The following is a 24,058-nucleotide window of genomic DNA, read 5'->3' on the forward strand; positions in this document are numbered from 1 at the left end:
TGTTTTTTGTATTTTTTGGGCAACTCTTTTTTGTCAGATGTTAAGCTCAAATGTACACTCATGGTGCTTAAGTTTTTATTCCCAGGACAAAGGAAGCAGTTATAACTTTTTGGGAGGGGTGGTCAGAAATCACCAAAAAATTCTGACACAGAGCACTGTGACAGTAAAAATTCAACTACCTAAAAGGGGACTTGAAAATCTTTGGATTTGGCACAGGGCGCCTCTTTCTAGCCAGTTCCTTCGTTCCTGATCTATTTTACATAAATAACGACGAAGGGTGAGTTAAAAATTTGGATTTTAAAAAATGATAGCTATCCAAAGTTTGCTTTTTGTTAAGTTCTTTTACGTAAAGGACTACACGTGACGTCGCCATTGTAGATGTCAAAATCTGAAATTTTATGTCAGGTTCTAGGTTGTTTTTAAAAACCAAAAATTATGTCATCCTGGGTAATTTGTTTTCGCTTCTGGATTGAATCAATTTCTAAAACTAGGAAACACCTCTTTTAATAACTTTTTCCGAATCATACTTCGACCTTTTATAGGATCATCATATATAATATCATCATCTTTGCTGTCATTTAAAATCTTATCGCCCCAGAGTTCAGCAAGCTCTTGCTGTCTACATAGATGTTTCTATTAATTAGTTACCATTATGTAGCATACAATTGGCATTGCGCTGAGTGGGGCAATGCCCTGTGTCCTGATCACAGAATAAGAACAACTTTATTCTTATTCTGTGTCCTGATCTTATCTTAACAGTTAATCTTTATATTTCATAAAATTTTTCGAAGGCGTCTTGAAAATTATTTACACAACCAACGAGCGTAAATTGTAATCCGATATATAAAAACAAATTTTTGTTGTTCCATAGTCAAGCTCAACACAAAATTCGAAAAAACTCGAGATAAGGAGAATTTTTCTTTCCAAGGTTGGGGTTGGTCATTGTGAATTTTCGAGATGATCAGCTGTCGAGATAGCAAGAATGACTCGCTATATAAGTGGAATGAATCTCTATATAAGTGGAATGAATCTCTATATAAGTATAGAAAAACATAGTAGATAGCGAACATTCAACAAAGTGAGCAGTCAAGATAATTTGTATATCAAAGAGTATTTATCTGTAGGATTTTAACACCACACGACGATCTGTTGGACTCCAAAAAAGCAATTTTCAAGCTTAAATCCTTGAAAATTTGTTAAAATTGAGCACGAGAATGTTCTACGAAAGTTTTAAATTTATTTAAAGGATGAAAATTCTTTAAAAATCAGCTCCAAAAGTTGTATAAATTCGTTCCGACGGCACTTTAGAATACAGTTTCCAGAAAGAAAGATGTCCAATGGTTATCTTGGCACAGGATTTTTACTATAAGGTTAAAAAATGTTCCAATGAAATCAGCTCACAAGACAGGGCCGGCGAAATGTATTAAAAGTAGATGTGCCATAATGTCAAGACGGTGGAAGGGTGTAAGTCTCTTTCTCAACTGCCATGTTTTGTAGTAGCTGTATTTCTTACGTGAAGAAAAATACTGTAGTTGGTTTTCATCATTTTGAGAACAAAGTTGCAAAGCATGCTGGTTGCACAAGAGCCCATACTACCGGTCACCACTATGACCGGCAGCAAAAAGATGGTTTTCAAGGGATCGCAAGAAACTGCATACCCGGGGCAATATTTGCAAGCTTTCTTTCATTATTATGTCCAATTGCTTTAGCTATTTTAATGTCTACATAGAATAGAAAAAGTCTTGCGAAGTTTTAGAATAAACTTTTTAAATGTGGCGTGTAATCAATGTCTCAGGGTTTTTTTCAAGGAAAATGTAGAGTTGCACATTTTTCTCGGGAGCACTGTGTGGAAGGAATAATTATTGGCATCTATAAGTATAGACAATATGCATGTTTAATTGCCATGCCTATTGGTAATATAATTTAGGAATATACATAGCACTCCATTTCGAGAAATCGTTTGAAGCGTTTTGCTATTTTTCAAGCATCCTTTGTTACATTGACTAAGCCCATTTTTAAAATGGAATTCATTACTTTATGTATATTCCCTTTAGACCTTGAGGCCCTGGGGAAATTTGCCCCTATCTCCCCCTGCTCCTCTCTGCGGCTCTGGATGTTGGTTGAATATCTGTTGATATGCCGTATCCTATATGAACTTGCCCTGCTCTTCTCTGCTCTACCAGAAACGACGCCACAAAAAACTTTCTTGAAACTTAGTCTTCCAAAATGGCTAGAAATGCATCTCCTAGACTAAAATTTAAAAAATTACTATAACGCTGAGAATAAACAATTCGATGATTCTCAGAGATACATATAAATGCCATAGTATTTAGAAAAATTTTGGGAGGGAAGAGGTCATTCTAAAACAGAAGTTGGCGAAAGAGAAAAAGACCTTTGGTTCAGAGTGCACATTAGAGTGCTTCAGGCCAGCAGCCCCTACCCCCCCCCCAGGGGCCCCGTGTCCGTCCACATTTGCAAACCGTAACCTTTATGTCATACCATTCAATTCAATAGCAAAAACTATGGCTCAGGTATAATGTCTTGACATATTCTATAGCATAAAGGTGAATCAGCCACACCAGCTGTCGAACTATTTCAATCAGACGAAATGTGACGAGAAAAAGAGCTAGAAAAGCACAGCAATTCTTCATAATTTTGTCTGGATTTTCCAGCCCCACAGAATTACATTTTCAGCTCCACAATACCAATTCCAGCTCCAAGAAAAGGGCCGAAATCCAGCTTAGAATGAGCTCTATTTTTTAGCATTTGACAACCAATGTGAGTTCTTGGTTATACAGAATCGCAAGAAACCAAACTCTAGTATATAGAATCTTAAAAGACAAAATTGCGTTCGAGGAACGACATTTAATAGCGATGTAATATATAATATTTTAAAAACTTCTATATTGTCTTTTTTTGAGCTATGCCAATTAGATGGACGAAACAGATGACGATAAAGCAAGGTTTTGTTCTAAATTTTCAATGTTCTCTGATTTATGAATTTAAACAGGCTCCTGCTTTGAGACTATCAATTCCAAGCTTCGTGTGTGTGTGACTCAAAACGATAAAACAAGTATTGAGTTTCGTAAAAAATTATATTTCCTCAGCATTGAATGTCTTTCTTTATCTATAAGTTCTTTATCCATATAGGATAGGTGTCTGTTTAATTTCAACGCCATCTTTATTATATTTTTTGTGTTTCATTACTTAAACTTTTGTTTGTTTTCCTCTTCCAAAGATTTCCAGAAATTTTTGTTCATTAGAGAAAAATTTTAGAACTGCACTGATTTTGCTTTAGAACTGCACAGAAAACTTTTAGAACTGCACATTTTGTGTAGAACTGCATGCTAAAAAAGCCCCTGCAATGTCTTTTACATTAAATAAGGAACCAAAATATGACAAATAAGACAAATACACGAAATACAGTTTAGCAAAAAAACATGAACAAAATGACATCAACTAGATCAACTAATGATAAAATATCATGCAATTTTGTAAAGTTAGGGTATTATTTTGTAAAGTTGCATTTATAAAAAGTCCCTCCGACAATGCCCGGAGAGGATTGAAGGGCCTCGGGTCAGGACAAAAGGTGAATAGTAAAGTACGCCTTAGGCAGACTTTTCTAGGGGGTATGGAGAATGCTCCTTCGGGAATTTTCGAAGAGGATGGTTACTTCTGTTTGCTATTTTATATAATATGAGCATAACTGATATCTTAACACTATACTGCATGAAAATGAAATTTTTTTTTAAGTCTTAGATAATGGCAAACGTTTAATTCTTTAACTAAATTCGGACAAAACCAACACACTGTTGCAAATAGATGCTCGTACCATATAATATATTTGTATGTTGTACATATTGCTGTATGTTGCCTTGTTGCAATCACATTTGTTATAGCATTCAGAAGCTTTTCACCTTGTTTAGCCCAAGCCCACAAAGATGAGAAATTCTTAAGAAAAATATCGGTGGCGTTTAACAATCAAGCAGTCAGAGGCGTTTAACACTGCTTCTACCTTACTTTATTCATAGACTTTTCATAGACCTCATAATTTTTCTATAATTGACATTTTGTTATAATGGAGAATCTGGAATATTACTTATGAACTTTTTCACTTGAGCTATTTTCTATGGGCCCCTATAGTGAAGGGCCCCATTTTTGGAAGGACAGTATCATCGATAAAATCAGACTCTGAAACTTCCTTGACGATGCTTTCAAAGAAGAAATCTAACGATTCTTGGTTTTTCATATTCTAAAAAATTTCCTTTATGGCGGTTTCAATTCATTCAAGAGCTGATGTTATCTCTTTCTGAAGGTTTTTGAGCGTTTTTCTGCTAACAAATCTACCTTGCAGGCTTGTGATTCAGGTTTAGGCCATAGAAGAAAGAAAACCCTGTCATTGGAGATTGGCACCATGTTATTTTGGATCGGATCCCAAACATCGTAGAATGATCATCTTTCGGGCTAAACTCTATAATGACGACATGTTTTGGATAATTGGCAGAGCCAGGTCGTCTTTCCATCTAGCAGTTTTGGAATCGATCTACATACAAACGAAAAAGCCGCCATTGTGTAGACAGAAGGAGTTCGTTTTCTCTCTTGGACTCCAGTAGTAATTTTTCTTTAGGCACGCGGCATTGGCCTATTTCGATCCACAACTGGGTATATATTTTTCCTCGTGTTCTTTCGGACCCTTATTCTGATGTTTTATGCTCTGAGGATTGTAAGACGAAAAAGCTTTTTGCCAATATGTCGTAAAATGTTTGCTTTTTTCAAAGCCATTTTCAAGTTCTGTACCGCCAAACAACTGTTTCCTTGATTGATATTCCATGTCCTAAAGAGATAGTAATGGAAATTTAACTAAGAGGAAATTTTAAGTAATATTAAACACAATAACCTACAGAATGGTAGACTACAACAGTGGTGGCGCCAGCTACTGCAGAGTGGGAGGGTAATGGGCGTGTCCAGTGAGATCATGCCCCTTTCGCCTCGTTTCAGCGTTTTGTAACAGGTGAATTTTCTTTAGGTGAAAATACGATAATACCCCTACCTACAATGCCTGCCAAAAGGACTTGGAACACCCAGCAATTTACGCTGCATTTGATATCTTTCATTCATTTCATGAAAAAAATTGCTACTTCTACCCCCTTCCCCCTTAAACAATGTTGACGATTTAGAGAAATATCATAAAAGAAGCACAAAAGAAAGTGCTTCCTAAAATCCTAACCCGTTTGATAGTAAACCAACATTGTTCTGTAGGGGAGAGGGGAATGATTGATTTTGACCTTGGAAATTGATGTCAGTGTTCCAAGACTTATGGCAGGCATTGTAGCGCTTTTTAATCAATTTCCAGAAGAAATATGTGGACCATGCTTTGACAAAAGTGCACCACCACTGGACTATATTCTTTCACATTTTTCTTTGCTCTGCAGAAAAGTACACTCTTTTTTTTATAAGAACAATTTTATAAGAACACGAGCCTCAAAATTGGTCAAAAGTTAGGAACAAATTAAGAACAAGCTGAGGCTGAGCTTCTGCAAAATGCAATTTTGAACAACGTTTTTTCTCAAAAACAAGGATTTTTAGCCATGTGTGGGTGCTTTTCGTCGAATATTCAAATTTTTCGGCAAATGAAGGTTGTCTCACTCACTTTGTTGGCAAATGAGGCCTGAACACCTCCCTAGAGCGAAAAAGCTAGCACTCGCACTGCTTACACCCTATTAGATCAAGAACAAATTAAGAACAATCCAGCCTCAGATTTTCGAAAAAAAATAAGAACAGCCAGCCTGAACTGAAGTTTACTGGTTCTTATAAAAAAAGAGTGTATAAGGCCATGTAATGTCCCCAGACCCCGTGTTTCGTCGGCTCGGCACTTAGAAATGTGTCAATTATAGATGGTACTTTAACAAAGCAGTTTGAGCTCCCTTAAAAAATACCAGATGAACATTTTTGAATGGGGGATGTTGCCCCTACGCCCCAAAAATCATCCCTTGTTTTATTATTAAGAGTTACAGTAACTGAAAGCTGGGGCTGCGAAGGCAAACCATCGGAAGCACTTGTACACAGGGCGGGTCGGTTAACAATAGGGAAGCTGAGACACCAACAGATGGATTAGAATCTCACATCCGTTTCTGTACCAAACTCTCTCTCTCTTGTCACTGTGGGGTGCCATTATACTATACCGCAATATAAAGATAAACTATGAAAATTTTAAATACTGGAGAGTCACTGTGGTCGCAGCTCCGAGCGTACGGGCCGCATTGGAACGGAGCAAGACACAGACAAGCGTCGTATATTTCCCCCTGCCACATTGGCAGTTTAAAGGGAAGATGGACGTTTCAATCAAGCTCTTGTCTTGGCTGTTTTTATTCTCAATTATCGCTGGAGCTTTGGCCCAAAATCAAGGTAAGCATGATTTTAAAGCACGTGAAAGCATATCGCTGTTTTTTCCCAGTTATTCACCTTTGAGGGTGTAGCCTGCTGCCCCAAGTAATCTTTAGATCGTATACTTTCTGATGAAAGAGCATACCCAATCTCATCTGTTGGGAATATCAACCGTTTGGCACTGCGAAAGTGCGAACGTCTTTTTGGCCTTGGGCAACGTTTTCAACCATATCGTTCAGAGCGTCGGATAATGGGTCACATGCGAATGCCAAAGGGCTGGAAAAAAGGCAATATATTTCTTATAGAATGTTAAATTCCTTTGCTTAAAACTTGCAGAAGTAGCTTTAGACAAGACTTAATTTCTTTAGGGAGGGACCTTGAGTGTCGCTCATAGTTTTGCGAGATATTAAAGGAATTTGAGCGATCTCCAAAACTAGATCAAAATAGAGTTCATTACTGAAGACATTTTATCTTTAGGCATTAGAAAGAACACCGTTGTTCTACTTTTCCTTTCAGGTTTTAATTATTAAAAGTTGAGAGGAGCTCCTTGCAACTTCCGGTGAAGAGCTGAACACTTGCGGTTTTTCGTTCAAACCCTCAAGTTAGCAGTTTTGTGTCCCAATTCTAATTTAAATGTGAACATAGGATATAGAGTTGTTATTTAAAGTGGCTACATGGTTTCTTTTAAGGAGTATTGGGATCGTTTGTTGAAACGTGATGAAAAAGCGACTGTGCGCGGAGAAATATCTTGGGGCGAAGTTGTGACTCGCTCTCGCCCCGTAGGCTTGCAACCCTAAGGCTATTCTGTTGTTATGAGATTCGCTCTCGCAGTTCAATGGTTGCATTAATAATCAAACCGCTTCAAATTCTCGGTGCAATTTTGTAAACCAGGATCATGAGTTCATATTGTGCCTCTATTATACTAAATTTATGGGTTTTTGAGAGCGCTCCATAATAATTCACCGCCGAGTCAGCTTGCAGTAACAATATTTGGTTTAAATTCATAATACATTACCCAAATAAATTAAAATTACATATTTTTAAACTCATTCAAATGTAATAAAGTTCAAATGAATAGTTCATCGTTTGGCAATTTTTTTCACCACGCCTCGTGCATATAACTGGCTGGGCTTTGTTTTCAGTGCAGCTTAGCTTTGTCTATATATTTATCTAACTCTGGCAAAGTTTCTGATCCCCATGCAGAAAATAGAAATAACTGGAATCTCTTAAACTATACAATAATACTGGAAACTGTATCCGAGGGGGATATTCACCTCATCCCGATATCCTCATCTCAGCCACATTGCCTCAGCTGGAGCTTTTTAAACAATGTACCGGAAATAGTTGCTCGACAAGAACAAGGAAGAGATTATGAAATAACAATCTCTTTTGTTAACTTCGGACAAGCCTGGAGTGCAAGAACTGTGGTAAGATGACAAGACAACACAAAACTTTAGCGTCAAAATGGAATTTTGCAGATGCCATGTAGTGGCGCCCCGTTTCGAATTCGCACTGAGCGATTTTCCGTGTTGGCAAGATGGAAACACCGAAATATTAAAATACTCGTGCTTTTATTGCAGATTTTGATGAAGAAATAGAAGAACGACCACCATCTGCTGATGTAGTAAGTTCAAAGCGTACTTCAATAATTTGGTCTTATTTGATGACTCAGGCCCGTTTCTCTCCGTCTTACAACATATTGGAACATACCCTCCCACTAAAGAGCCTACTGGCAGAATAATTAAATTACATGGAGCATAATATATTGTGTCAAAATATTTTAACCATTAGGGTGAGTTTGATGGAAACATTTTTTGAAAGATATGCATGGATGTATTGTACGTACTGCCTGAAGCAATTTTTTCCAAAGAAACTAAAATAGATGAGTAGCAAGTTGTAAGATTATATTTTTTAAGACAAAAATGTTGGAAAATTCAGCAAGGCAGAATAATGAAAGATAATTTTGCATTGAACATGCTGACAGTGGAGCAATGATTAAACAAGTACCTGACAGGTAGTACGAATAAAGATGTTTCCTCTCCTATCAAGCTTGGCAGAAAATTTTGTTTGCATCTAGCTAAAGCAATGAGTATTCACTAAATAGATAGGTTCTTTAAAATAAATGATTGCAACATTCATCAAATGCATCACATATCTTTTTTTCCCATTTTTCTACCTTGCTAATAGCAAATCTTCAAGACTGCCAAACAAAGGCATAAACTTTTTAAAAGTAGCTTCACTGATTCTTAGTAGAGATGCTGTCAATATTGTGGGATTTTTTTGCTTGCTTTAAGCTTTGATTGAAGCCAAATTTGAAAGAAGTTGTTCAAATTTCCATGATAATGTAATATTTATGCCATTTATCCTCTGTTGAACCCTCTCAGTGCTTCAATAGCCTCAGTATTTATGAGATTCTCTGGTTGCAAAGGAAACTATAACTTAAAGATGATTCAAATTTTTATAGCAAACAGCACAAAAAGGAGAAAAAGGAGTAAAGGGACAACCTGGAGATGAGGTATGTCAAGTGCAATCTTAAATGTTCTTAAATGTATATATATAAATATAAAGAAAAATGTTTTAGAAAAACAATGAGAAAAGACAATATATATATATATATATATATATATATATATATATATATATATATATATATATATATATATATATATATCGTCTTTTTTCATTGTTTTTGTCTGACAAAGTGTGGTTTGATACAATTGGGCAGCACCCTTGTGGAAAGATTTTCCTCCTGTCAGTCCTTGCCTTATGATTACAATTTATATATATATATATTTATTTATTATTCTACAATTGGTGATGACTCATGGCTTCATAAGCATTTCTTAAATTTCATCTGATGTTTTCAGCTGTTTTGTGGAAAAATGATGTACAATTCTTTACTTGTAAATCTGTAGTATTGCATTTTTTTACACTGCTTTGTACAAGCTTTTCTCTTGATGTTTATTTTGGTTAAATTTTTCATGGATCATTTCTTTAGGGACCAGCAGGACCCAAAGGGGCAAAAGGAGATGGAGGAGATCAAGGCCCTCAAGTATGTTTTCAGTTTTTTTAATGAAATGGCTTTGCTACTTTAAGACAAAGTATCAAAAAATGTAGTTTCTTTGGATGTTACAGAATAAATATATAATTTATTTTCCTATCAAGACAGATAAAATATTTTAATGTGGGAGAAAATTTTTTAAATGTTTTTTCATAGTGTATGGTAGTTGTTTCCACTGAATAAGCCCTCACCTATACTAACATGTCAATTTTTACAATGCAGGGCTTTAGTCCATGATAAATAACATTGTAAATTTTCCCCATGTTAATTTGCAATATTGATGCTCAGCTAATTTTTGTTTGGTTTTTTTGCTAAATTACATTTTGATGTTGATCTAGATTTGTTGTTTCAGGCACTTTGAGTGAGTTTCAAACTGATGTTACTGTAAATTTTCCAGATAAACATTTATGTTTCCATTAAAAATATTTTTTATTTCATGTCTACAATTTTCTTTAAACAAAATAATATTTCTTCTGTAGGGAATTATTGGAGGAGATGGCACAGATGGTGAAGAAGGAGAGGTTGGCCCACCTGGACCCCCAGGACCTCCAGGGAGCAACCAGACAGTGAGTTTTTGACTAAATCTTCTAGGCAATGTCTTTTAAGCTTTTGCCAGGCCTGAAAATATGACAGGAAGGCTTGTTTTGTTCCACTTGAATTTCTACTCTAAATTGGTGGTTATAGTAGAGTGTTTTGGTGAATAAAATGGTAATGAAAACATTTATCAGCATTTTCAGTATTTTCCAGGGGCAGACACTTGGTCAAATATTGGGAGGAGCCTATTGTTTTGATAAGATGATGTCACATTTCCCCATTATTTTAGAACAAAAGACTATTATCCTTCAGTATATTAGAACACTAAATGTTTGAAGACATAGAACATTTAAAGGAACTCAAACATGTTTTATAGAACTTAAGCATCCTCCGTGTATTTTTCTTGAGAAAATATGCTAGTACTACATATGTTCAGGTTTTTGTTATTAATAGGTTAATTCTTTGAAGCTTAAGTCAGAATTTCTATGCTTGAGTCAAATTTCAAATTGAATGAATGCAAACCAATTAAAGAAGTTATCAGGCTTGAGTTTTTACCACTTACCAACTTTATCAACAAGAGGTTAAGTGTCAAAACAAACAAGATTAATGGTTGCTGAATTTTTTGATTGTCCTAAATAAATATGTTTTTTGTTATCTTCCTTCTTCTCATGTGTTGTATACTTTTTTCCAGACTCGAGTCACCATTTTCGGGCCACCTGTAAGTATATTCCCTTTAAGTTTAGATGTAAAACTTATTATTCGCAAGCCCTTTTATCCCCTTAAAAAGAATACTAAATTGCCTTTGTTAAAAACTTGTTGATTTTTTACGTTATTCGATCATTACTTGGATTGCTACAAATCAATATCAAATCTTAAGAATCCAAATGCTTGTTGTTGATGCCTAGTAAAAGTCAATTTCATTGATCCATATGAGCAACTTGAAGCACGTAATAAAGACTTGATAGCAAAAGCGCAAGGCTGATACATTTTACAAAAGACAAAGTTCTAGATAATTGTGCTGCAGCCAAAATTACTTGTTTTTAGCCCAAGATACAAAGAGCTTATACAATATATTAATCTGCAACTTATAAGTAAGCATTTTTGAGTGTGACTATCTAGATATGTTAAATGTCAAGTTTTAAAATTGTTAAAATTTTATAAGGGATCAAGAGGACCTGCTGGCCCACAGGGTGACCAAGGTGGCAAGGTAATTTTGCAGTTTACTCTAGAACAACTTATAAACAGACAGCTACTTTTCTTTCTTTTATCTTTGTTGTCTCATATAGAAGGCTAGTTAAAATTAGTGAAGTGTCCTGATTTTGCTGCAGTTTCTGTATTTTGTTAAAAGCAGGCAGAACATGCATGAAATCTCTAAATGACTCTGGCATGAAAAATTGATGAGTTATATATATATTACTTGGTTAGAATTTATGTACTTAAGTGACAAACTTTTGCTACATTAGATTTATGCTCAGAAACATATTGTAACCTAAAACAAGATTTTTGAGTTTGGTAAAAATATTTGAAGAGATAAAGTTAATTTAAGATCAGATAAACAGCTTTAATTATAGCTAAAGATTTTTCAACATCTGGGGTCAGTCATAGTGTTGCTTTAATTTTTCTGAAATTTTCCATCCCATACAGATTTTATTAGGACTTTTTACTCCTCTCACCCCATTCAATGTTGATATCTCTGATCGTAGAGTATGATGCACCAACTTTCAAAAGGGAAGGGTTGGGAGTTGATCAAAACTGTGCACATGCCTTACTTGCAATGAAAAAATATTGGTGTAATAACTATATATATATAATTTATGGTTTTACCTTTCAGGGACCTATAGGTGAAAAAGGAGAATCTGGCCCACCAGGACCCAGAGGACCAACGGTATGTTTCACCTTGGATCTTTTTTCTTATCATAATAAAATTCAAATTTGAATTTGTTCATATATTTGCTTTAGTTCTCCATTTATATCAGTTTGCTTTTTTGGTTTAGTTTATCTTTTTCACAGAATTAAGGTTTGGGTTAGGTTTTTTTATGCAATCAGTTTTGATATCAGTTATTGTTATCATATGAAATTAATTTAGTTAAATTATAAAGTATATATTGAAGTATTATAAACCATCTTGATGCTTTTATTATATAACAATTTCTTTTTAACACAAATTAGGGGCCCATGGGAGAAGCAGGACCAACTGGACCTGATGGCCTTAATGGTGCTGAGGTTGGTATATGCTTTGCATAGTCTTGAAGCATGCTTTTTGTATGTTTCTTCACTGAACTTTTATGCCTTATCCGTTAATTATTTTTATCACAAATTTGATATAAGTATGATTGCATGATAGTTTTTTATGCAAACAATTATTGTTCAATATTTCATTCCTAGAGTTTGTTTATGATGTCTGTGTTAATTTTAGGGACCAGCTGGAGTAAAAGGAAGACAAGGACCTGTTGGACCAGTTGGTTTGCCTGTAAGCATCAATTGATTTACATGTAACCCATGCAAGAAGTATATATATATCAAATTGCAATTTATATGGTTTTTATGCAACGTAATCAGAAGTACCAACCAGTAGTAATTCAATGACAGAAATTCAGCTTTTTTAGTTTACACTCCCCTTGTTCCACCAACGTGTTATTGCACCACCTTGTTCAAAATGGCGGCACTTTTTGTCAATTTTTTACAATACAAAACATTTAAATGCATGAATTGGGTGAAATAGGCATATTTTATAGCGAATTTCGGCAGGAAAAGTTTGCAAATTTTGCTGACACCATAGAATATCTAGTTAGAAATGTAAATTTTACGCAAAAACATTATTGTTTGAAAAAATGTAGACCACGCCTAAGGGAGAAAATTTGTCAAATGAGATGCAAGTCCCTATAAAATTTTTACAAGGAAGTGGTCTTAAGTTTTTGAAAATTGTTGACCATGTAAGATGCAGCCACACAACAGCTTCAATAAATCGAACAAGGTTTCTCAAGAGTGCTTCAGTAGTAATAAACCGAGAAGGGGTAGCAATTTTGTCTGTTTTATTTCACCATGTATTCACCAAGGGACAGTAAAAGACATGAAACTCAACACTGATCAACGTTTTGCAGCTCAAAATTCTCCCAAACAAAAAATAATGAGTGTTATACACAAATATAAAATAAAAATTCACTTGCGTAAAAGGAAACCATTTTTACAACGATTTATTTTCCAAACCAAAAAGAATTCAAGTTTTTCCGTGGCGTCGTTCAAGTCCAGATTTGTACATCGTTGAAAATGTTTGGCTTTGTATGAACAACATCACGAACCATGATTTAAAAGGTTCTTGGAGAACCAAAAGAATTCTTCAGGTCTGGAATGAAATTCCACAATAAAACATTGCCCAATTTTATGAAACCAACTCAAGCGGTTTCAAAAGTTCATAGCTCTCATCAAAATATTAAAATTTGAAACTGTTAGAAGAGGTTTTGAAAGTGTTATTTTAAAAAAAGTGCTCTAAAAAGATTAAAGTTTTGATTGGTGGTTGTTTCATTTCCGACACACTCCCATTCGCCACTTAAAAACAATCAATTTGCGCAACATTAGCTTTCAATAATTCTTGTGCCATTTTCCCTCCTTCGAGGTGGTGCAATACTTTTGTGAGAGGAGTGTATCTATATCCAGGTCACTTGTTTTAGCTATCTTTTCTACTCTACGTTTATGAAATATCCAAATTTTAGGGACGAATTGCCACTTATTCTTTGACACAATTATTTTGTCACTTCACATTGTATTCTAAATGGCATCTGTAAAAATAGATAATAAAATTTATGAACAAAGTCATTGTTAATGTAATAGGTACTCTTATATTTGGATAAGTGAAATTCAGATAATTGAGGCACAGTTTTTCTTGGAAGCCTTGTGTATGTTGTTTCTCATGTTTCTTGCATATATAAAGCATATTAATAGTGAAAGTATTTTTGGACAGGGTTTGGCTGGCTCTAGTGGTGCTAGGGGTGTCAAGGGTGCCAAAGGAGAACCAGGTAGTGCAGGTGCCAAAGGAGGAAAAGGAGACGCTGGAAGGCGTGGAAAGGATGTAAGTTTTATTAGCCATGTCTTTATTTTCATGGTTTTGCAGCCCCAAATCTATATAATTTAGTTCTTCCCCATTTCTTTAAGTGCCTATGAAACGATATTATACATATAGTTTTTTTGTAAGAAACTGAAACTTCTACATGTTGTTGCAATATAAAACAAAAATTAACTCGGAAATTTGCACGGGAAAGTTTGTTTTTGGGGTTTTAAAAACAATGAGTGCGAGTGACAAAGCATAAGAATCAGTAATGTCGCAAGGTTTTCAGTTGATTTGATAACTTATATTTCATAGTAATGTTCTACCAGACTAACATTAAGGTTGGCCAAAAAGCTTAAAACAAAAAGATTATCAAAAAGATTAACTTATATTTCATAGTAATGTTCTACCAGACTAACATTAAGGTTGGCCAAAAAGCTTAAAACAAAAAGATTATCAAAATTTCTACGAGGCCTTAAAATCCAGATGTTTTCGCTTTGATAATGATCAATATCAAAAGCCTATATAATCAAAATGACAAAAAATTTAAAAACTTAGGGAGATGGGGTCTATTTGCTACCACATTTTTTTAAATGAACTCTTTGTTCTCCAGTAGATTTTCTTTTTAGAAGGATTTGAATTTCAAGCAATGACTCGCATGTTTCATTGAGACAACCACTGCAAATCTAGTTTGAAACAGAAGCTTATTTTTATCTATGTCTATAGGGAGCTCCAGGTCTTGTTGGAACTAAAGGAGAGCAAGGTGATACTGTATGTATCAAATTATTGACTATTTCTGTATATTTTTATAATCGTCTTTCTCTATGTATATTTGAACGTTTGTAAGGAATAGGCTGAAATCAAGTTGCTGAATCAAATAAATACTTGCAAAATAAATCCATAGTTATTGAACTATGTCCTGGATGGCAAGTATTTGTACATTGTAGTGCTAACATTTTGACACTGTCTTTTGTTCATTTGATCAGCCTAAATTATAAAGAAAATATTACAAGTTATTTGGTGTATATATTTATTGACTTTCAGTATATTTCATAGTTCTTAAAAACATTCTGTTCTTCGTGTTTGGTTATTTTAGACTGCAGAATTGATACATTACATATATATATATATTTAATCTATTGATAGGGTGCACAAGGCCCACAAGGCTACTCAGGAGCTAGAGGACCATCTGGTGACATTGTAAGTTTTTCTTTGTTCTTATGATGTGATAAAACATTTGAAGGTTATTGTTTCACTGTAGAAAGGGTACCAATTTGCTGAACGAGAAACAGCTATAAGTAATGTATTTTAATTTTGAAAGAAATATAAGTATATATGATATGATTTTGTGTGTCAGACATTTAGGTTTTAGAATTGAATTTATGACAATTTTTATGACCATTATAGATGAAATGATGTTAAATCAATGTGTTCTATGTTTTTATCTTCTAACTATTGGCTTAACTTTACACAAAAAGCAGGACCAAGCTTTTTTACCATGTATGATATTCTATTTGTTTATATTTCTACTATAATTTTCTTCCCCTTGATTTTTTCTTTATTCGAAATTATGTTTCTTCTTGATATAAAAGATTGAGAACAAATTTTTAGGGTCCAGCTGGAAAAGATGGCCCAGATGGACCTGCAGGAGCCCCAGGACCAAGGGGACCTGATGGACCTCCTGGTGTTCAAGGACCTACTGGAGCCCCTGGTGATGCAGGTCCAGATGGTACTCAGGGACCTGATGGAAGAAGGGTAAGTTTTCTGTCTAATTTGATTATATTTTTGCTGATTTTAGTTGTTGTCAAAAATTTCTTTTTCACATTTCTGACCAGGGCTGGGAATTGTCATATAACCCTTTGTTGCTTATTTTTCTTTAGGGTGAGAGAGGAAATCCAGGTCCATCCGGAGAACCAGGTGCACCAGGAAACTCGGTAATAGAGCCAAGTTTGAAATATATACAAACATTTTACTTATTGTGTCAAAGATTGATTTTGAAAAAGGGTAATAGTCAACAAATTTTTTTAAAGGTTGTACAAGGCAAGAAATATCCTGATTTTCTATGAACAGAATTTAGACAATTCTTTCCTCTTGGGGAAATTCTTTCTCTAGAGGGGCATTTTTCAAATATATTTATATTCATTTTATGTAATGTGAATAATATGTTATGCATGGTGTGAATATTTTTTATTATTTTTCTACTGTAGGGACCCCCAGGTGAAGATGGTGCTCCAGGAGCTCAAGGACAAAGGGTAAGGGAATCTTGTTAGTGAATGTAAGAATGCTATCCAAACACATTTTCCTGTATTTGCTTAGATAGTTTTATATTTCCATTTTTTGGAACATTAAAACTAAGGTGCTGTTAGGACAGAAGAATGAACATGAAAAAAGAAATCAAGATAATCACATGTATTTAGATTTTATATTTTGTAGATGCTTTAAGGGATGTATAAAGCTGGTTTTTTTATCCATAGGGTCTTCCTGGACCTTCTGGCTTCCGTGGTAATCAAGGTCCAAGAGGTCTGATGGTAAGTTCATGATAAAAGTTGCAAAATGATTCTATGGGAATTGAAAATAAATGTTATTGTATTAGCTGAACTTGACTGGCAACTTTTTTTCATTTCCTGCTTCTTATTCGTTTGCCTGTCAAAGGCATCACTCATAGACCTCAAAGTTTATTTGTTTTTTAGATGTAGAATTAACTGTATTTCATGTAATGGAATTAACTGTAATGGAATAAAATGTGTATTTCCATTAGCACCTTAGGTAATTTTTCTGACTATACATGACTTTTTGGACAGACAAACATCGTCTATGTAATTTTTAAAGTTTTTTTAATATCAATATAGCAAACCTTTGTGTCTGAATTCACCAAAATTGTTTATAATTGTTCTGAATACAAAGATGGCTTTTGACCAAATGCTGAAATAAATATATGTTTCTAGCAAATAAATAAATATATGTTTATTTCGAGCTTGTTGTCTATTATTTTCATTTTAGGGACCACTTGGAAAGAGAGGTCCACGTGGTCCAGCAGGACCTCAGGTTTGTAATTTGTTTTTATCCTTGCTTTATTTTTAGTTGCTTATCGTGTTTATACTTTTTATTTATGGTGGCCAAGATTCATATTTAAAAACTTGTTTGTACCTAAATGTAAAGCATTAGAACATTTTATACATGATGTAGGCAGTGAAAATTTGGCATGTTTTGCATAATTGAGGCAAAGTTGAAAACATAAACATTGCATGATACAGAATTTAGGCATTAAGCATAAGCTGAGATTACTTCTACTGCAAATTGAAGTATGCGTGGAAAACTTGAAATGTGTCAAATGATTGTTTCTTGTTATTGTATGGTTTTAGAGATATATGCCCTTGAATTTCAATTGATTTGTTTTTGAAGGGAGAGTCTGGTGCCCCTGGTGACACTGGTGAATCTGGAAGCAAAGGCAACAAGGTACACATCTAATTCCAGTTCAGTGAAATCAAATGCTTTCGGATACTTAGATGTAACACATTCTTTGCTGCAAGGTTTTATCAGGTTGAAAGATTGAAAAACTGCCAATTAACAATTGTGTTTCTAGGTAACTTATTTGAGGAGGAGATGTTCAACTTTCATGTCTCAATTCTTTTTTGATGATAAATTTATTGAATATATAGATCTATGTATATTTAATTTTTTCCTTTTTAAGTTTCTTGTCTTAATGTTATGATAACTTGTTTTAGGGACCAAGAGGAATGACTGGCCCTGTTGGACAACAAGGTCCTATTGGCAAGACAGTAAGTAGTATTCAGCAAATTTTATATCACTCTGTTCATATTTTTCAACAAGATATGTGCTGATCCTTTTGCTACTTCCATATAAAGTATTTGTTAATGAGATCAACTAAATGTTCAAATCCATAAAGTAAACAGATGATTACTGATTGCATTCAATATTTATCATAAAATATCTGTTTCGTAGGGAAATGATGGCCGTCCAGGTGTTCCAGGACCAACTGGACCCCCAGGACCAAGGGTAAGTGGCTAATTTGCTTGTTTTATTGTGATGTTATACATGACCATAATTCATTTTTAGCATGTATCATTCTAGAAGTTTGTTGATTTAAGTGCTTGTATGTAAAAGTCTTTTGCTGGAAGCTAATAAGAAAGGAGTTAAATGACTTATTTGCATCAATGGCGCACAGGTATTTCAGAAGAGCTGTTTGCAATTGATGTTTTCATCAATGAGGAAAAATTATTGTAACCTTTCTCAAAAGTTGACAATAATTTTCATTTCACTTTCTAAAAAGTTTGTTGTCATTTTTTGAAGGGTCTTCCAGGAAACCCTGGTGCACCAGGTTTTGATGGGTTCCGAGGAATCAAGGGACACAGAGGACCCAAAGGTTTTCTTGGACCACAAGGAGAAAAGGGAGACAGGGTAACTATCTGTATTTTTTCTACAGTTGTTCTACAATAGATTATACAATAATGGTGCAATTTAGATAATATTTACATGAACCAGGAATGTATGGACTTTCAGCTTAGGCCATTAGCAAAACAGTATAATGGGAAATTTAACATTGCTAAGACTATAAAAACAAGGCTACTTAATGCTTTTTATTCTTAAAGCAAGATATCAGATTGATAACGTTTTATTTCTCTTTGATTTCTTAAGCTTGTTTGTCATTCTGTACAAATATCTTGAAAATGTTCAAATTAAATCTGTAATCAGGTTTTGTTCTTATTCTTATTATTTGATTTTTTAGGGAATTGATGGCAAGAAAGGAGCTGGTGGAATCCGTGGACCAAGGGTAATCCATTTCTACAGTAGTAATCTCTATGTGTTTGGTTGTGCTTTTATAATATGATTGCCCGTGTCCATGCCCAATGTGAGCAAAGCCCAGGTTAAAAGTATTATGCAAGCAAACCTCCGTTACTAGGATTATATATTTCTGTTCTGCAAAATCTAATGTAATTTATGTTGTCTTGAAGCAAGATGCAACTTTATCTGAAGAAATGGAGACAAATAATTAGCAGAAAATCTTTTATTTATCTGCTAAATTCGCCAGACAGCCTTTACCTGTCAATTATTCAGTCTTGTATGTAATTGGTAATTGGGCAAAACCCCTTTAAATGATATCATAGTTTTATCAAGCCTGAAATTAGTGCTATAAAACCCCTTTTCTGTAAATGAGTGTTGTGCCTCTTGACATCTGAATAAACTAAATTACCTTTTTTAGGGACCACCAGGTCTACCAGGCCCTGCAGGATTAGAAGGAAAAGATGGACCAATTGTAAGCTGTACTTTTCATATGTATATAATGCTTCTAATTTTGGAAGTCACTCTGTATGTATATAATAATTCTTGTTTCCTCTTTTACATGAAGCATTTACTTTTCTATTAAATGTACCTGTTGGCATCCTCGTCTTCTGCACTTAAAATGGTAAAAAATTGAAACCTTTTGGGTCCCAACTAGTTGAGTATTCTTGTACACTGCAAGAAAATCTAGAAAATCTGACATTCAAATTCTTTCTCTTAAATCATTGCTGTCAGTTTTTTACTACAAATGTAAAATTGATTGGAATTCTGAAACCATTCACAGGGTTTACCTGGTAAAGATGGAGAAATTGGAGCCCCAGGACAACCTGTAAGTGCAATTTTATGAACCTTCAGACTATTTTATCTCACCTTTCTGCTTATTCTAAGACAGTAGGTATGTAGCTACAGGCCTACCAGCTCTCATACATTTTGCCCTGAGTATTCTGCATTTGAGAAGTGAGGAAAAAAGAAACACAATTGAAACAACAGAACTGATTAACCAAACAAAAGATCTCATGCATCTTTCAACATAAACTTGATAGCTTTGTGGTCAATTTTACATCTGATTTAATTTGTGAAGAATCCAGCTGCTAGATTGTGATTATTTCTTTCTCAGCATTTTAAAAATGTTTTCATAGTGTTTAATCTGGAAAAGTTTCATGAATTTATTTAATTCCAATATTATTTCCATAGGGACCCCCAGGCATCCAAGGAGAGCCAGGAGCACCAGGGCAAAAGGGAGACAAAGGATTTGCTGGACGTGATGGCGAAGCTGGTTTTGATGGTTCTTCAGGCGAAGCTGTAAGTGAACATTATTTTTTGGAATTATGGCATGAATTAAGGGTTAAATTAGATCCAAAGCCTACTAAACATCTGAGGTTATTAAGGCAGTAGACATCCTTGTTATCCAAGGTGTGCTAGCTATCTGAGATTTGTCATGTTTAGCATCAATTAGTTCAAAACTGAAATGCCACGAGCACTATGCAATTAGATTTTCATAAAGGTATGACTAATTTTGAGAAGATTTTGTGACTGTACTGTTGATACCAAGCAATAATTGTGTTGCTTTCCTCAATTGAACATGTAGCTTGTTTCTATTATCAGGGTGAACGTGGAGCAACTGGACCTCCTGGAAAAGCAGGACCAGCTGGCAAACAAGTAAGTTATTAATTGATTTTTGACACTGTTGTAATATTTGAACACTGTTTACGGTGTATCTATTATCCCCACTCTATCCTGTATTGGGTCTGTGAACTTGTGTCAATTGATGGCAATTTTTTGCCAGAAACATAGCAATACATTTTAACACAAACGATGCATGTATTTTTGTATAATCCAGCCAGAGGAGAAGTGCATTATTTGAAAAATTATATGCTACCTAACGTTCAGACTGTAAAGCACATTTTGATATTTTGCTTGTCTCGTTGTGATAGGGTGCCCGTGGTGACCAAGGAGAACAGGGACGAAGAGGAAATCCAGGTCCAATTGTAAGTTATCTAAGATCAAACTTGAAATTAAAAAATATACGTTTTTGAGATCAATTCAGTATTCAAGCTTCTGTTGTTAACTTAAGTTTAAAATTTGTTACAACATCTATTCTATATTTATATGTATCCGGTATACTTATACTGATCTGTGGGTCAAGTTGCAAGTTACTTTCAGTAGAAGCAGGGGTTCTGTTTCTATTATGTATATATCACATAAAGCATGCTATCACTCCATTTCTACAAAGGATTTTTGCACAGCTGATTTAATTGGCTACTGTTTTACAATTGCAGAAATTTTGAAAATCTAGATATTTAAGTATATATATACATGTTGACAATTTAGTTTTTAAGTATTTATTTATATGAACAAAAACAGATTCTAGTTCTTGAAGGTTATTAAATATATATACCTTATATGTTCGAAGATATATCATGCATTCATAATTCTTGACTGTTGCTTTTGATTGTGTTATATCATTATATCATGCCCACCCTCCAATAGTTAATCCCACTGTACCATTTCACTCTTAGGGACCACCAGGATCTTCAGGTCCACAGGGAAGGCAAGGAAAGCCTGGAGTATCAGTATGTTAAGAATCTACTTCTGTTTCCTTTTGCTCTGATTTTTTTTCAATTGTAGTGTTGATGTCAATTCTAATTTTTTTTAATTTTTCACGTAACCTTTGCTTTAAAATTATGTGAATGTATTTTGAAAATAACAGTGTGGCAAAAGATATTGCGATTGAGACTTGGTTAATTTATAATTGACCTTAAGCTGACTTTTGATCGGCTCCAACAGAAGCAAAAGAAAAGAACCCTAAATAAAAGAATTTGAATTCTTGATGCTGATGCACTCTTTTCTTTTCTAGGGAGCACCTGGTCAGCCAGGAAAAGATGGCGGCATTGGATCACAGGTGAGATTAGTGATGTTTCTCTTTACTGAGTTCAACTGGTGAGATTAGTGATGTTTCTCTTTACTGAGTTCAACTGGTAGTGCAGATCACTGATTAAATTTATTTTAACATTAATGCCATACCCAGTTTTAATTGAGGTTTTTTCAATCTCCCTAAAGTCCTGAGTATTAAAATGTTGTGAAAAAACGTATAAATGAATATTAGAATGATTATTATGATGTTGTATTGAGCTGACACTATTTCTTTTCCAGGGTGAACGTGGATTCCGTGGAGAGAGAGGAGCTGCTGGAGTAGATGTAAGCTTATTATTTCCTCATTCCGGAGAACTGGATTTCATTTACTCTAATTTCGTTACTGAAAATATTGTAACTTTGTATCAATAATCAGTTATCATAACGGCTAGTTAAAAAGTCTGCCATTACATTGCAGATGGAAGTGCCCTTCTCGAAAAAATCTTGAATGTTATGAGACCTGAAATCTTAATGTTCCAAATTTCAATTTAAATAGGGTCCAACTGGAGCTGTAGGACGCAAAGGAAGCAGAGGAAAAGCCGGTGCCAAGGTAAGAAAATCAAGTTTTGCTAGATATATGCCTAATAAGAGCACCCAAGAAAAATTTAAATTTATCATTGTATTTCACCTTTTGTATTGTGTATCTGTGGTCTACTTAGAAAACATAGCTCAGTATAGAGACCATACGCTTCATAGAGAACAAAAGTTCAAGAACAATAGATTTTTAAAAATGTTAGAAAATCTTTTTTCTAATTATTCTAATTGTTCCCAAGGCAAATTCTAACCTGTATGAAGGGACTTGTTGTTTTTGCCTGAGTATTAACCAATAAAGACCTTCCATTTGGCGATTGGATCACTAAACTTGAACCCAATAAAAGATTAAATGCTTTCAGTGCAAACGAAACGAAATGACATAACACTGATTTTCTAAATTAACAGCCAGTAAACACTAAAAGTATTATGAAAATCGCTTAAGTAATTTAATTTTCTTCCGCTAGGGTGCACCAGGAAGTGCAGGACCTCGTGGAGACACTGGACCTCAAGGCCCAATGGTGAGACTTTATTTGAATGATTTGCTCGTTTTTTGTGATGATTTTGGAAGAATTATTTCGCTGTTGTAGAATGTAAAATTTAACGTAAAAATCTTTTACACATCTGTATGCAAATCGTAATTTAACCAGTTAGTTGTGATTTTGCTTAAAACCAAAATTTGAAAAAATAGCCAGTTTTAACAGCTAGAGCAAGACAGCTGCCCTCAAATTATGATGAAATGTCCTAAACATTTATATTATTCTTTGAAGGGACCAATAGGAGAAAGAGGACGCCCAGGCCTAAATGGTGAATCTGGAGATCAAGTAAGTACAATCAGGGGTATTTTATTTGCGCTAGATATTCAATAATCAGTTTATGAGATTTTTTAAAACCCACTGTAGTTCCATGAAGCTGTAAGAGTTTCTTTTATTTCAGAATACAGAAACGAGTTTTAGACATACAGCTTAATGTTAGAAAGTTTACAAAGATTAATTAAATTCTATGTTTTGTTGACTTTACCTGCTCCAAATGCATTTTTGTACCCACCAATTGCATTTTCACCCCATTTTTGAGGGTGTAAATATGCAATAATTTGTCTTCATTGATAGGCTAATTGGATTAGCAAGTCCTATAAGATTGGAGAATAAAATGGACAAGAAATCTTTTCAATATTTTTTCTGGTGCAAACTTTTTTCTAAAAGGCAGATTTTCCCCATTTTATTCAGATGGTACAATTCATTATTGTTAGGTCTATATATATATTAGAATAATTTTATATCGTGTTTGATGCTTTAAAGGCAGAGCTGTATGCGCTAGTATCATATTTTTATTTTAAGTTCAGTTGAATTTTGGGTAATTTTAACATTATTATTTTAGGGAGATACAGGTGCATCAGGAGACATGGGACGAGATGGCAGAGACGGAGAAAGGGTATAATGACTATCTTTGTGATCAGACTTAGCTTGGCTTGAGATAATTTCCACCGTCAAATTGCTTCATGATTTAAACATTCATGTGCTGTATGCATAAATTTACAAACCGGTTTCTCGACTGTAATTCAAACACTCCATAGGTTACACCATTTTAAGTCTCTGCTGAGAACACCTGCTATCTAACCAGATTAATTTCTTGATTTTGGTGCTTTTATTTCCTTCCAATCTCATTTTCATAGATCTTGTCTTAAGTGGGGGACTGTTTTTATATCTGTTTTGATTACACAGCCCAAGTGGAAATTTGCCGTAAACTTGTATTTTAACTTTTAAAGTTTTTTACCTGAGGCCAGGTGTATAATC

The 24,058-nt window shown here is 34.4% G+C and overlaps 1 protein-coding gene across 1 annotated transcript in view; it reads left to right on the forward strand.

Moving 5' to 3' along the window:
- The first annotated feature begins 6,204 nt into the window (after positions 1-6,204).
- Positions 6,205-24,058, forward strand: part of LOC135681906 (uncharacterized) — a 31,169-nt gene continuing 13,315 nt past the window's right edge. Inside the window, exons 1-35 of the mRNA XM_065196552.2 lie at positions 6,205-6,405; positions 7,965-8,008; positions 8,849-8,899; positions 9,383-9,436; positions 9,925-10,011; positions 10,671-10,697; positions 11,142-11,186; positions 11,811-11,864; positions 12,149-12,202; positions 12,396-12,449; positions 13,938-14,045; positions 14,748-14,792; positions 15,168-15,221; positions 15,633-15,776; positions 15,902-15,955; positions 16,229-16,273; positions 16,496-16,549; positions 17,022-17,066; positions 17,424-17,477; positions 17,747-17,800; positions 17,985-18,038; positions 18,333-18,440; positions 18,769-18,813; positions 19,243-19,296; positions 19,606-19,650; positions 20,016-20,123; positions 20,427-20,480; positions 20,756-20,809; positions 21,341-21,394; positions 21,679-21,723; positions 21,975-22,019; positions 22,231-22,284; positions 22,733-22,786; positions 23,036-23,089; positions 23,643-23,696. Of these exons, the coding sequence (XP_065052624.1) occupies positions 6,330-6,405; positions 7,965-8,008; positions 8,849-8,899; positions 9,383-9,436; positions 9,925-10,011; positions 10,671-10,697; positions 11,142-11,186; positions 11,811-11,864; positions 12,149-12,202; positions 12,396-12,449; positions 13,938-14,045; positions 14,748-14,792; positions 15,168-15,221; positions 15,633-15,776; positions 15,902-15,955; positions 16,229-16,273; positions 16,496-16,549; positions 17,022-17,066; positions 17,424-17,477; positions 17,747-17,800; positions 17,985-18,038; positions 18,333-18,440; positions 18,769-18,813; positions 19,243-19,296; positions 19,606-19,650; positions 20,016-20,123; positions 20,427-20,480; positions 20,756-20,809; positions 21,341-21,394; positions 21,679-21,723; positions 21,975-22,019; positions 22,231-22,284; positions 22,733-22,786; positions 23,036-23,089; positions 23,643-23,696 (2,085 nt within the window). The 5' untranslated portion in view covers positions 6,205-6,329. The remainder of the gene's footprint in view (positions 6,406-7,964; positions 8,009-8,848; positions 8,900-9,382; positions 9,437-9,924; positions 10,012-10,670; positions 10,698-11,141; positions 11,187-11,810; positions 11,865-12,148; positions 12,203-12,395; positions 12,450-13,937; positions 14,046-14,747; positions 14,793-15,167; positions 15,222-15,632; positions 15,777-15,901; positions 15,956-16,228; positions 16,274-16,495; positions 16,550-17,021; positions 17,067-17,423; positions 17,478-17,746; positions 17,801-17,984; positions 18,039-18,332; positions 18,441-18,768; positions 18,814-19,242; positions 19,297-19,605; positions 19,651-20,015; positions 20,124-20,426; positions 20,481-20,755; positions 20,810-21,340; positions 21,395-21,678; positions 21,724-21,974; positions 22,020-22,230; positions 22,285-22,732; positions 22,787-23,035; positions 23,090-23,642; positions 23,697-24,058) is intronic.

Source organism: Rhopilema esculentum, chromosome 16 (genome assembly GCF_057945365.1).
Source record: "Rhopilema esculentum isolate cy_ngs chromosome 16, ASM5794536v1, whole genome shotgun sequence".
NCBI classification, from domain to species: Eukaryota; Metazoa; Cnidaria; class Scyphozoa; order Rhizostomeae; family Rhizostomatidae; genus Rhopilema; species Rhopilema esculentum.